The sequence below is a fragment of the Patagioenas fasciata genome, chromosome 3 (genome assembly GCF_037038585.1).
Source record: "Patagioenas fasciata isolate bPatFas1 chromosome 3, bPatFas1.hap1, whole genome shotgun sequence".
Taxonomy (NCBI): Eukaryota; Metazoa; Chordata; class Aves; order Columbiformes; family Columbidae; genus Patagioenas; species Patagioenas fasciata.
In genome coordinates this window covers 117,612,616-117,625,628 of record NC_092522.1, presented here as the reverse complement: position 1 = coordinate 117,625,628, position 13,013 = coordinate 117,612,616, and the positions used below count along the sequence as shown (strand labels likewise).

Below are 13,013 nucleotides of genomic sequence, written 5' to 3'. Positions count from 1 at the left end.
TTGGAGATGGGTTTTTTGATGGTCTTGATCTATTTCTTTCTTTTTGTGTATACATATAAGCGTATGTAAGTGACATTCAGACAAACACTAGTTTCTGAAGGAATAACTCGTGTACTTTTAGCCAACTACAATTCAGGTGTCTAACTAAAGTGACTAATCTTCCCTCTGGGCAATGAAAAATGAGCAATTCCAGAAGACAATTCACACTGTTTCTCATAAGATGGGATGAATCGCCCTGGGGACGTTGCCACCTTCCCTCACAACTGCAGAGGAACCCTAGATCTTAACTCCCGAGTCTAAGCAAAGCACCTCAGCAACCTCTTCATTAATAGTAAAGAGCAATGGCTTCTTCCTTCATCTCAGACTCCTATTTTATGGTATTGCCTCCTAGAGAAGTCTGTTTCCCTCTCTGCAGACTACAGCAGCAGGCTAGAAAGTGAGGTTAGACTAAGCCTGACTTAGATGTTGACCTCGGGCCTAAAGTTTACTTGACTAACAGCAAGAGACAAAAACCTCTCATTGCTCTAGAGGGATCTACTACTTGCCTGCTCATAGGTACCTGAATTAGGAGACAAGATTCCACCTGGAAGCCTTTAGGGTGCTTCTCTTCATTGCCTGTACCATAAATCAGGCCTCTGTGTTGGGAAGGCTGATTTCTTAAGTACCTAAAATATAGGTGTGAATTAGAGGCCAAAATCAGGCAGACTGGAAACAACTGTGGCTGGCAACAAACTTGAAATACCTAAGATGGCATTTAGGGGACAGAACCCTGTTCCAGCTGCTATTTATCATCCATTTTCTCCTAAAGTCCTATACTGTAGCGATCTTGTATGGGTCATCGTTTGAAAAAGCTAAATAACCACATGATTTCCCTAAGTGCAGATAAAGTATATCAACTCCTCTATATATTCTGTGCTTGAAGGAGCAAACAGTAAGGCCAAGTACTCAATCCCATACATGTCATAAAGTAGGCCTGAATATTCACCAGAAAAAACCCCCAAAATTATACATGATATCATGAAAAGAACTTAAGGAAACCTCGCACTCTCCAAATATGTTTAATATATTGTAAAATTGTTCATGTGGTTGTTAGTGATAACCCCACAGGCCCCGAGGTTATTGCAATATGTCCTACTGCAGGACCAGCCTTGGGCGTGCACCCATCCTCACATATCCCATCCCATCCCATCCCATCCCATCCCATTCCTCCTCTACACCTCACCTCTCTCCCTTGGTGGGCACAGCAAGGTGGAACAGACGTCAGGAGCATTTCACACCTGCTGTTCCTAATACACCTAAGCCTTTTCAGGTGAAAAGAATTTCAGTCCTTTTCACTGAAGAGGCCCAGGAGTGGTTTTTATGGTCAGCTACTGCTGGGAGGGAGACGAATGTTGAGTCCTGGCTTAGGTGCAGCTCCTGATGGGGACTGGTTAACCTGTTTCCAAGGGCACAGCAAGTACTGAGCTTAGGCTCAGGACTGCACTAACTCAACCTCAGGAGGGCCATGCTTGTATATTTAGAAGATACAGCACATGGAACAAGAACTTTTCTGGACGAGGAGCAGAATGCTCAGCACATTGTGGGATTAACCATTTTCTAATAAACTAAGGGTGTCTTGAAGTGCGCTCTCATTACCAAACTTGTTTAATAAATAACTTCAGAATTCTTTCGGTCAATGAAACCTGGTTATCAGCTTTTCACTACAGTACAATAAAAATAACATATTTTTTCCCTGCTATGACTAACTCTCATCAAATAGACTTCCTCAAGATGAGCCGTACCTTGAGTTTCATGATGCTTTTTGTCTACATTTTGCTCTTTTTTTTTATGGAGGAGGGGATAATTGATCTTATTTGGTTTTGAACATTTCACTTGTATTCTTTTGAGACACTACTTGCTATTCTACCTTCAGATACCAACTCCAGCATTCAGTGGAATCAATGGCAGAACATGAGGTTAACAACACCTAGCCGGTGGCAAAGAACAGCCAAAGTAAATAGTCCGAAAGATACTATTTTTCTGCAAGTTTATATAGATGCACATAGCACCTTAATGAATAGATCATCTTCTCACTGACGTTTTTGGTGACCTATTAGTGCCTTTGGCTGGAATGGCATTAGAGTTTAAGCCTAACATGCACTGATTGAAATGGCCTATATATTAAACTTAACATAAAGAGATCTCCTTTATTCTTCAAGAAAATCTGCCATTTCTTGTTTTGATTTCTGTAATAATACAAAGATAAAATCACATGAAGCTTGAAGCACCATCTCAAAGGCGATGCTAACAAATATCAAGAGAGGATTTTAGATGTTTTGTATTTATAAACAAACTGACTCTACAAAGTATAATGATTTTGTATTATTAAGGGCATGATCCTACAAAATACTGGGTACCTCCTGAAACTTGAGTCCTTGACTTTCATTGACTTCATGGAATTTCTAAAAGGACTATGCTTTACATTGCAAGTATCCTCTAAAAAGCAAGTGTTTAGAAATTCCACCCCACAGCCCTGAGTTTATTGTCTTGCAAAGACACATTTGCTGAGTTTACAGGTGAATATTTATTTTTCTCGCCTGACAGTTTTGCAAACTCAACTAGACATCAAGCTGGATTTTTCCCTATTCAAGCATCATCATCAGTAATAAAGGTATTTTTGCCTTGGATACACCTGTGCAACTCCATTAGCCTTCATCAAGGTTACATATGTGTGACTGAGGTTATATATGGAAGACAACTGGGATGGAGAGAGAGACCTGACTGCAGACCTCTGGAATATATATTGCTGATGATGATGTGAAAGAAGGCAAAAAGCGGTGAGGTTGGCAAATGGGCTAAACCCTTCACTCTTTTGTTCTTGTACCGCACGTGAGCCTGTGCAAGCAGCTGAAAGATAATAAATGCCGAAATCTAAGGTTTTGCTTTCATAATCTCATTTCAGAGCATTTAAGAAGTTTGTGTGTGTGTCCTTGTTTAAAATGAGTTCATATCAGAGCAGCGTTCAATCTAAAGTATATCTCCATTTGATAACTAAATAATAAAGCAGCAACATTCCTCAGTGTGCTGCTAGAAATAGAGGCTGCCGGGTGACTTCTGCACACAAACAGATGTCTTCGCAGCAAAATCCAAATTGGCCAGTTATTGGATTTCTGAAAGTTGATTCTAAGATTTTTCTTTCCCTATAGACTCTATTCCTTATCACCCTAAAAAGCATATACTGTAGCCTTAACAATTAAATGATAATGAGCAGACAGAAGAGAAAGGACAGGAGAGATCTGGCATAGCTACAGCTAGCAATCATTAGATTTACAGAGGGGAAAAGACATGCTTCCTAGGCCAACATATTTTTTATGAATAATTGATAAGGCAGTCAGCACAGTTATATCATAGAAATGTAATATATATCCATAATTATAAAACCAGCTTTGTGCAAGAGGACATAATACACTGAAAGGAGATACCAGCCAATATGCCATCCTGAAATAAAATACAGTCACTATTGTGTTAGTTGGCAAAATTTAAATACAGGATTTGAAGCAAGCAAAATGTTCTTTAATCCCATTTTTTAGCACAGTCCAGGCTCAGTGTGCTCAGGAAAATACTGCAAGGCAAAATCAGCAGCTGCATTAATTTGCTGATGATTGAGAGAAAAATGAAAGTTATCCTCATGGTTTTTTTTTTTTCCCCTACTTGCTACTCTAACTTACTAATAATATGAGAGTAGCAATTTATTCCTGTGCAGGTATATGAAGCATACAAATTGAAAAATCAATGTAATGGAAAAAAAAGATTATCATGCACTGTTTAGAATCAATCAGCTAGAAACAGAGGGGGGAAAATGCGAAGGCGGAGACATGATGTTTAGAAAACCTACATACTGTACCTACCCTAAGCTAGAGTGTCTGTAGGAAAAAGCTACCCCCGGTCTAACAAGCACTGAGCTATATTTTGACCAGAAAATCGTCTTACTTCCAATCTTTTCTAGAGAAATCCATCAGTTGTCTTTTCTTATTTTCCAAGTCCCCAAATAATAAAAATATCAATCCCTTTGCCCATAAAAGCCACGTAAAAGCAGGTAACAAAGATTTCAGGGTGAAGGGATTACAAAGCTCCAAATGCTTTATTAGCAGGACGTCTCAGCATGGTTCACCAGAACGCTGATGGCTTTTTGTAGCCCGAAGGACAGACTTTTGTCGTATGTGACAGAGTCCCTCGAAAACATCGACAGCGATAGTTTTTAGTTGTGGGCTGAATCACCATTAGCAGCCGAGTTTAAATCTCAGATCTCTCGGTGGTGGAACACTTTCTTCGGCCAAAAACCAGCCTCTACTGATCAGAAATAATTACACTGTGCGAGTCGGATGTGTAACAAATGGGTCTGAGTCTCAGTTTGGAAATACATTCAGAGGAGGTGGAAAGAATGGCTACTGGCTCTGTGACAGGAGATTCAATCTTCATAAACCTGCAAGAGAGGGGAGGAAAAAAAAGCGACACAAATGCGCCCTACAAAAGAACAGAGCAGATCACAGCTGGAAGGAAGGCAAACCTTTTAATCAGGTCCTTGAAATACAAGCTGCAGGAAGCTAGAACATTTTGGTGGACTTCAAACTCTTTGCCTTCAACAATAATTTTCAGGTCTGTAAACTCTTTCGCTCTGCGTTGCTGGTTCAACTCCTTCAACATTTCTGCAGAACAGAGAAGACAGACAGTGCCAGGGTTCCCATTAAGAGTTTTTTATCTTTACTTTTTACTTTTAATTTTTCTTTTTTTTTTTTTTTTTTGTAAAGAAGTAGAGAAACAGGAAACAACTGATATTTTTGTCGGTAAGATTGGCTCAACACAGACAGGCAGAAGTTACGAACATAACGTATCAAAACAAGAAAAAGAAAAAAGCAGGAACCAGTAGGTCTAAACAACTGAAATATATTTACAGAAAAAAAGCAAAACCAAGCCTACATTTGGAAGGGTTAAAAACAAAACCAAAATATTGCAGCATCAGCAAATCAGAAACACAGAGAATGCACTAGCACAGAAAAGTTAAAATAATTGGTTATAATAAAAATCAAGAGCTAATGAATTTCTATCCAAATGCAAATAAGTTTTGAACGTACTAGAATAATATCAGTAAAAATATGGTATTATGATGCAATATGAACTGGATATGGGTCAAAATAATAAAATCACAAAACCTGCAAAAACAACTTATCCTTACCATGGTAAAATGTGTTAAGCCTCTCAGTTAACAGAATAAAGTAGTACTTCTCAATAATACATAAATTACAGTGCATAAAAAATTATCCAGATTATCAATGCATCTTACAGTATACCTCAGCTATATAGACTACAATTGTAGACTACAGTTGTTTCAAAATTAGCTTAAAAGCATCCTTATGATAAAAAATAATCTCACGCAGAGAATAAATTACTGCCTTTTATAGCAATTCCCATTTTTTGCACTCCAAGGATTTTTACCATCACAGCATTTTTATTTTTTAGCCTTCAATGGCTTCATTTACAGCAACAATCAACTCTCACACATCATGAAAGAATCGTAATGATTAAAATAACCTATGAAAGTGTTTCCGTCCTGCAATAAAGCACCTACCTTGCGTGATGCCTTCTTTTATAAAGCCTATTGGTACTAGCAGAATGAAATAATGGCATGTCACGTCTTCATGCGTGGATGTGAACTACTGAGCAACCTACATGTTTTATATGCTGGCTGGACTTTTAGGGCTAAGCCTCCCCTCCAACTTTGCAGACCAAAGTGGCTATCAAGATGAATAATATACTTTTCACCTGGGCAATAGTCTGGCCGCTCAGAAGCCAGTGATCAAGATGATAAAAGAGCTGATTTTAAATACTAAAGGATTTGGGTTTTATTTTATGTTTGCAATAGGTCAAGGTTCTCATTTTCTCAGCGTAACACCCCGAACACATTCCTCTTCAGACAGATCTGTAAATCAACAACAGTTCTTTCCATGGAGTCCCTCCTCACACAAAACAAAAGGACCTGAAGAGAGTGTAACTATAACTGTGTTTAATGCTGGTGTTGTGCTTGGGCACTGGGCTGCCCGAGCGTCACCAAAGGGCCTGATGGTAGAACCAAGACCCAAATAATCTTTGTGCTCTCCTGCTTCACAAATGAACCTCAAAAGGAAACGTTTCAGCGAAGCACCAGCGGTTAAACACCACGAAAACACGCAAATACACAACTGTTGCACGAGAAGAAATGGAAGTTCTCCCAAGCCACAACATCTGTGGTGCACATTTTTCAGGCCTAAGTAAATAAATGTCACCTTGCACATTTATGTCTATTTAATGGAAACACAGTAGTGTCTGAAAGCCTAATTATTCTGTGCTGAAATGGGTCAGTGCTCTCCAGAGAGCAAGCAGATCATTAGAGAGGGCACAGAATTAACAGCAGGCTTTTGTCAGATCTATAATAGGGGAAAATAAACCACTCTGTCCTGTGGGTGCTATAGCAGGGGCTATTTTTATCAAATTCATCTGAGCTAAAGCACAACGATACATTTCGAGGAAAACGTAAAACGGGAGCTGAATGATTGCTCTTCTGCAGCAAAGTTTCAGGCTTTTGCTGGAGCTGTGGTGCCTAAAGTCTGACTTGAGCACGAACGTTTCAGGCGTTGGTTAAGGACCAAGGATGCTTAGGACATCAGGGGTGTTTCACCTCATTTACTTTGGTTTAAAAGGAACAGCATGGGGTGCTTTCTTAGTTGCACACTTTTGGAGGCCATTGTGCAGGAAGTATTTTTCCATAAAGACAGCTGCCTTTCCCTCTAAACTTTCTGCTGCTATCGTATCCCCTGCTTTCATTTTTGTTTTCTGCCATTCCCCTTTTCAAAGTTGCTCAACCACTGTCCTCCAGCCCCATTTGCACTTTTTTAAAGTTTCTATTCAAGATCCTTTTCTCTAGGATCTTTACAACCCTCCTTGCAGAAGCCTTTCGAGACAAGGTCTCCAACCAAGACTAAGTCACACAAGTTTAAAATTACACTTACACAAGGGGTCAATCTCCATCTCACCTCATTCCATTTCCATCTTTGAAAGCTCATGATCGATTATCCTTAGTGTTAAAAGAGCACAACCATATGAAAAGCAGTCTCATAGATGGATCCTGTGCTCCAAGAAAGGAGAGGGAAGAGGGTTTGGAACGGGCTGGGGGGGGTTTGGAGGTGGGCTCAGGGTAAGCAGGACAGCAGAGATCACCCGTGAACTCATGATTATGGCTGAGATTGCTGAATAACAAGACATAAAGTTCAGCCACCGCAGTGATGGGTGCTGTGCTCTCTGTGCTATCTCCAGAACCGTGAGAGCTGGTTTGAGCATCTAAGTCCCCAGATGCCTCCCCCAGGTAATGAGCTGATTACTTGGACTTTGCTGATCACCCTTTAATTACATCCAGTCCACCAGTTCCTGGGCACATCTCTATCTGTGCTCTTCACACACTTCAGTGTGCTTTATACTGCATGCATTCATTAAGGGATGCAAACGAGAGAACACAGCTCCGGAGCAGGGCTGCAATTTGACTCACAGAAACTCAGAAATCAGAACAAGCCCTAATCAGAAACTGAAACTCCTCATTTTTCCATAGCCGTTCGGAGGCCATAATTCCCCCTTGTCCCCCCGACTTGTTACAGTGCCCTCCACAGACAGATGACTACGAACAGTCCTGTGTATTTTGTAGCTCGGTTTCTAAACTAGAAAGAGAAGAGGTGGGTGGAGAGGAGAAGGAAGTCAGGAGACTGCATTGATTCATCGATCTTCCTCACTGAGGCCCTTTTGTATTACTAAATAACTAGCAGGCATTAGTATTGGACACAAGGTTATACCAGAACGGGTCCTCATTCTCAGAGTATTCGCAATGCTCACACCGCGCTTAGCCAGGCATTAATGATTTATGAGGACTCAGGATGAGTTGCAAAACAAATTTTTTTCACCAGGTAATAATGCCTGCCAATGAGTTGTAAAAGGAGAGACAACACAGTGCAGGCCTGGCAGTGAAAAATGATCTCCGCTGTCTCCTGCTAGTCCCTCTTCTGCGCTCCTCCTCATACTCAGCCTTTCCTCCAACAAATGGAATTTCCCGAAACTTTCAGAAGGGGATATGGTGGGAATTTCCTATTTATTCCTTTGGTTTATTTGTTCTTACAGATTTCATTTTTTTTTTTCCTTAAGAGATCTAGGTAAAAATAAGTACAAGGGCAGTTAAGGTGCAAGGTTTCAGCAGGGTGGGCACTGATGTTCCCTCTCCTCGGTGAATCACAGCAAACGCTCTCACATCCATAGCACAAGGGATTCCCCTCCCCGCTCCGTGCGCACACGCGTGTTGAGATTGCAGAAACCAAGCCAGACCTTTCTACCTTCTTCATCATCACTGATTATAAGTCATTCTCAGTCAAAGACTGGCTGAATGTTTTCCTCATGAAGTACACAACAGACACCCCACCCCCATGTTCTTCCATAATTACATGAGCCATGTAGTGGTTGAACCTAAAGGGCACTTGACCTGAAACCCGTAACAGAACATCTCTATGGAGCTTGTGAAAGGAAGTGCTTTCTATCTTGCCATTATCATCCTTCATATTGTTGCTTGGGGGCATTTGAACATAATTATATTGAGAGTCCCAAAGACAATATGGGCCAGAAGGTGTAAGTGACTTTCCTCAGGTCAGGAACAGAGCCAGAAAGAACTCAGAAGCTTTGATTCCTGGTCCCCAGCTCCACCCATCACACTCCATTTTCTCCCTCTTAATTAATGGACAAATTACAAATTAAACAGAAGAGCCCATAAGCCTTGGATCAAATGTAGGACCAAGAACAGCGGTGTAATTGTGTAGATCAAATAAAGGGAACAGAAATTATATAGTGAATATTTTTTTAATTACATATGATCAGAAATAAAAATGAACAGGGAACTTATTCCCCGAGTTTATTTATTCTGTATTTCAAGCGCAGTGGAGACTGGATACCCTGTCAAAGATCCTCTCTAATGCACATTCCTGTGGCACAATGGAAGCTCTCAGGTTTCTTTTCACTTTCAGCAAAGAACTCTTTACTTAAATTCAAGTAGATAAGGTTTTAAAGGGTGTAGCAAGAGCTAAAATATAATGAGCAGTGAAATATGGAAAAACACTTTTTACAAACAGTATTTTTGGAAAAATGCTTGGAAAAAACTAACCTACTATAAAACTGAAAAGGCTAATTGATGAAACATCACTAATTATTCTTGTGAAGAACAGGCGAGAGACCAGTGCTTGCCCAGACAGCCCCATGCTTTCATGATTGGGACAGAAAACATGGGAAAGACAAGAAAAGTTACCAGAAGGAAAATCCAATTACTTTCTTGCCTTAATAAGTAAGGAGATTAATTTCCAAGGTTATGCTCTGGTTATGTAAAACAAACATTTTAACCATTAAGTGACAGCACCGCACACACTTGCTCATTTTGATAGACAGCGGTGTGTGTAGCTAGAAGAAACTAAATTATGAAGCAAAAGACCTGGGAGTTGAATGAGAGTTACAAGTAATGGGAAGGTGTGTGCCATAGTGAACCAGCCCTACTGAACCACAGAAGTATTCATGATTTCTCGGTAATTTTGACAAGTCTCTCTCTTCACTGCCATGGGGACAGACACACAGAGAACCCCAAAGCCTGGGGAGTCCCACAATAAACTGCAGATCAGCTACCTCTGAACATCATCCCTCCAGGGGTCTCATGATCATCAGGCTGTGGTTGGTTATCTCCCAGTTGACAAATACACCATTGACTACGGCGGCTTCCATGATGCGTGAAGACAAGTAGACACCAGCAGAGAACAGCTTTCTACTCGGGACTGAGGACAAGGAATAGGGTCCTAATGCTCTTTTGGCCTTAAACAAAATTGTAATAGATGATTCAGGGTCTGGAGCACCTTTCTTATGAGGAGAAACTGAGACAGCTGGGTCTGTTCAGCCTGGAGAAGAGAAGCTGAGAGGGGATCTCATCAATGTTTATAAATATCTCAAGGTGGGTAACAAGAGGATGGACCAGACTCCTTTCAGTGGTGCCCAACAACAGGGTGAGGGGCAGCGGGCACAGACTGAAGCACAGGAGGTTCCATCTGAACATGAGGAGAAACTTCTTTCCTTTGAGGTGCCAGAGCCCTGGAACAGGCTGCCCAGAGAGGTTGTGGAGTCTCCTTCTCTGGAGACATTCAAACCCACCTGGACGCATTCCTGTGTGATCTGCTCTGGTGAACCTGCTTTAGCAGGTGGGTTGGACTGGATGATCTCCAGAGGTCCCTTCCAACCATTCTGCGATTCTGTAATTGAGAAAAAGGGGCAGGAGCCAAGCCTTGTGGGAATCATTAACAGAGAAAGGATGTTTCAGATACCATTCTGTGATCTTCAGTTTCCTTCTTGTACCCTAAAAATTATACATCTGGTTACCTGGACTGCTTCTGCAGGCAAACAGGGACCGAATCGTGTGTCATGCACGACCCAGCCCATTCTGCATGCTCAGCCAGGTAGGATGCACTGCCATGGGTGTTCTCCCCAGGGCTTACCAAGGAAAGAGTAGTAGTGAATTAGTTGAGACCAGATGCTCTTTTTTCTTCTATTTTTTTCACAAAAGGTGAGAATTAATCTGTTGCAGATAAATACTTTCATCATTTTTTCCCATCAGATCTCAGTTCCAGTTGAACTTCATCAAGAGCAGAAGGAGAAGGGGCTGTAACAAAGCTGGGACTTGCCTATCCGAGGATCTTTTATCAGCTAGATGGAGGAGACAGACAAATGGTGAAACGCTCTCGCTCTGCACCGTGAATGCCAAGGCTGCTAATGGCTTAGGACAGAGGTGCAAAGTGCTCCTGTATGACACCGGTGTGTCCAGCCCCGCTCTCCCAGTCTGTATTGATTACGGAGTTTCTCCAGCACACCAACCTGCTCTAAAGGCATCTGAAAAATGATCAGCTTCTTGTGGCCATCTCTAGAATATTTTGCTTTCATAAACCCTTAAGATAATGAACTGAGAAAAGCTCAACAGTGTGTCTGGGAGCACTAGGAGGCCATGCCCCACTGAGTCTGTGCTACCCAGTTACACACCATGGTGAAGATGGAACATATGCCGATGGAGAGCAATCACTGCTGGCACCGCTACACCCGCCTCTGAAGAAAAGAGGCAACAAGAGGCATCTTCTGCCGGGTTTTGTCAGCACAGCAATGCAAAACACAAGGTGTGAAGCTGTCACACTCCGAGCTGATGCAGCTACAGCAGCAGGACTTCCTAGTGCAGACCAACCTGTCCGGATCTTCGTCTTGTTGACACTGTTACACACCTGTGCTGCTAAAGGAGATGGTAACAGATGCTAGAGAGTGTGAAAATGTTTTTAAATCCCACACTGAACAACACATATGTGGCTGTATATGATAATTCTACTCGAAGGATTATTGGGAATGAGAAGCCCCATTGCGCTAGATAATTTTTCATTGTTCACACAGACAAATTCTTCTCACCTTATAAGGATGAGAAAGGGACAACAAAGTCAGCTGTGGTGATTACTCACTTAAGGAAGACAACTACAACTATGTGGAAAAGAAGCCTTTCTAAATACATTAAAAACTCAGGGAAGTCACCATATCATGTTTTGAAAACAATTTTCAGGCTATTATCATCACTAGGACTGACATTAGGAGGTACTTCAAGAATGCTTTCATGCATTACGGAATTGGTATTTCTCTATACTATTTCCACATTATTTCCGACTGTATTCAGAGATGAACTACATCCCTAATTTCTAGAAAATCTACTTTAAATGCAACTTTGGAGATTTTTTTTTTGGTATACAAATAATTGAAAGGGGAGTCTGGGGGCTAGAATGCCTCTGCTGCTTTGATTTATAAGGTGAAGTCTTCTATGGTATCCATGCCTGCTAATTTATAATCATACAGGATTACAAATGCACAGTGAGTGTATGTGACTGGATTTCAAAATGAACTGCATTTACATTACATATATGGATGCAAAGAATGAGAAAAAAATACGGAGATAATCTGATTGCTTTCATTTTCCAACACAGGCTGTGATCCACGCAAGGGTGAGCAGCAAGACCAGAGGATCCAGCATAAAAATACCCACTGAGATGCTGAGACAAAGATGCAGTTTCCTATATCAGGACCTGCCTTTTTTTTTTTTTTCCCAGCATTCACCCCTAATTAAATATAAAGTTGGCTGCAGCCTGTTCTATATTGGCCAAGGCAAACAAACCTCAGGGGATCCCAGCAAATTGCCAGCCTGGCCCCCTGTTCCATATATAACATGCCACTATTTCAGTTAGTACTGTAACTGGATTTCCAGGCAGACAATAATTTTCTCCGGAGACAAAATGAGAGAGAGGGAGAGACAGGCAGAAAGAGGAGGAGAAAAAAACCCCGTGAGCGCTGGAAACACAGAATAGCCCAGATTCAAAGAGAAATTTAGTTCTGATTGTTTTATTTACCAGCAGGCAACCCTGAATATCAATACACACTTAAGGGAAGGCTAAAATATTTATTACTACGTGATGTGGGCTGGATTTGGTATTATCTTAATTGCTCGTAGCAGAAGACTAGCAGATAGCTTTTAGACCTTTTTGATCTCTTTATGTAGCACAAGGCATTAGCTAAACGTTTCCTAGTTTTGAAGGCTTTGAACAAGAAGCACCCATCTGTGAAAGCGAGAGTGTGATCAACAGGCTCCCCGACACGTCAGCCATCGGCAAACACTGACCAGTTCTGGTGGTGTAAGAACAAAACCTGTGCATTGTGTATGAACAGCAACCGGTCACATGCGTGTGCAGAAGTACAGCTGGCAAACAAAACGCTTGCTCTCCAGAATAAGGCGGGTTTCTGAAAATAAATCACTGATTTATCTGAAAATAAATCACTGCGCCCGAGTCAAACTGCACGTATTAGAGTAAAAAAAAAATACATACAACTATGAGGTGTAGCACCTGACAATCTAAAACTTCAAA

The 13,013-nt window shown here is 41.2% G+C and overlaps 1 protein-coding gene across 5 annotated transcripts in view; it reads right to left on the bottom strand.

Moving 5' to 3' along the window:
• KLHL29 (kelch like family member 29) overlaps window positions 1-13,013 on the bottom strand; it is a 414,305-nt gene that overhangs the window by 68,913 nt on the left and 332,379 nt on the right. For all 5 annotated transcript variants that reach the window (XM_071807102.1, XM_065835600.2, XM_071807103.1 and 2 more), the window contains one exon: window positions 4,547-4,685. In XM_071807102.1, the coding sequence (XP_071663203.1) occupies window positions 4,547-4,685 (139 nt within the window). The remainder of the gene's footprint in view (window positions 1-4,546; window positions 4,686-13,013) is intronic.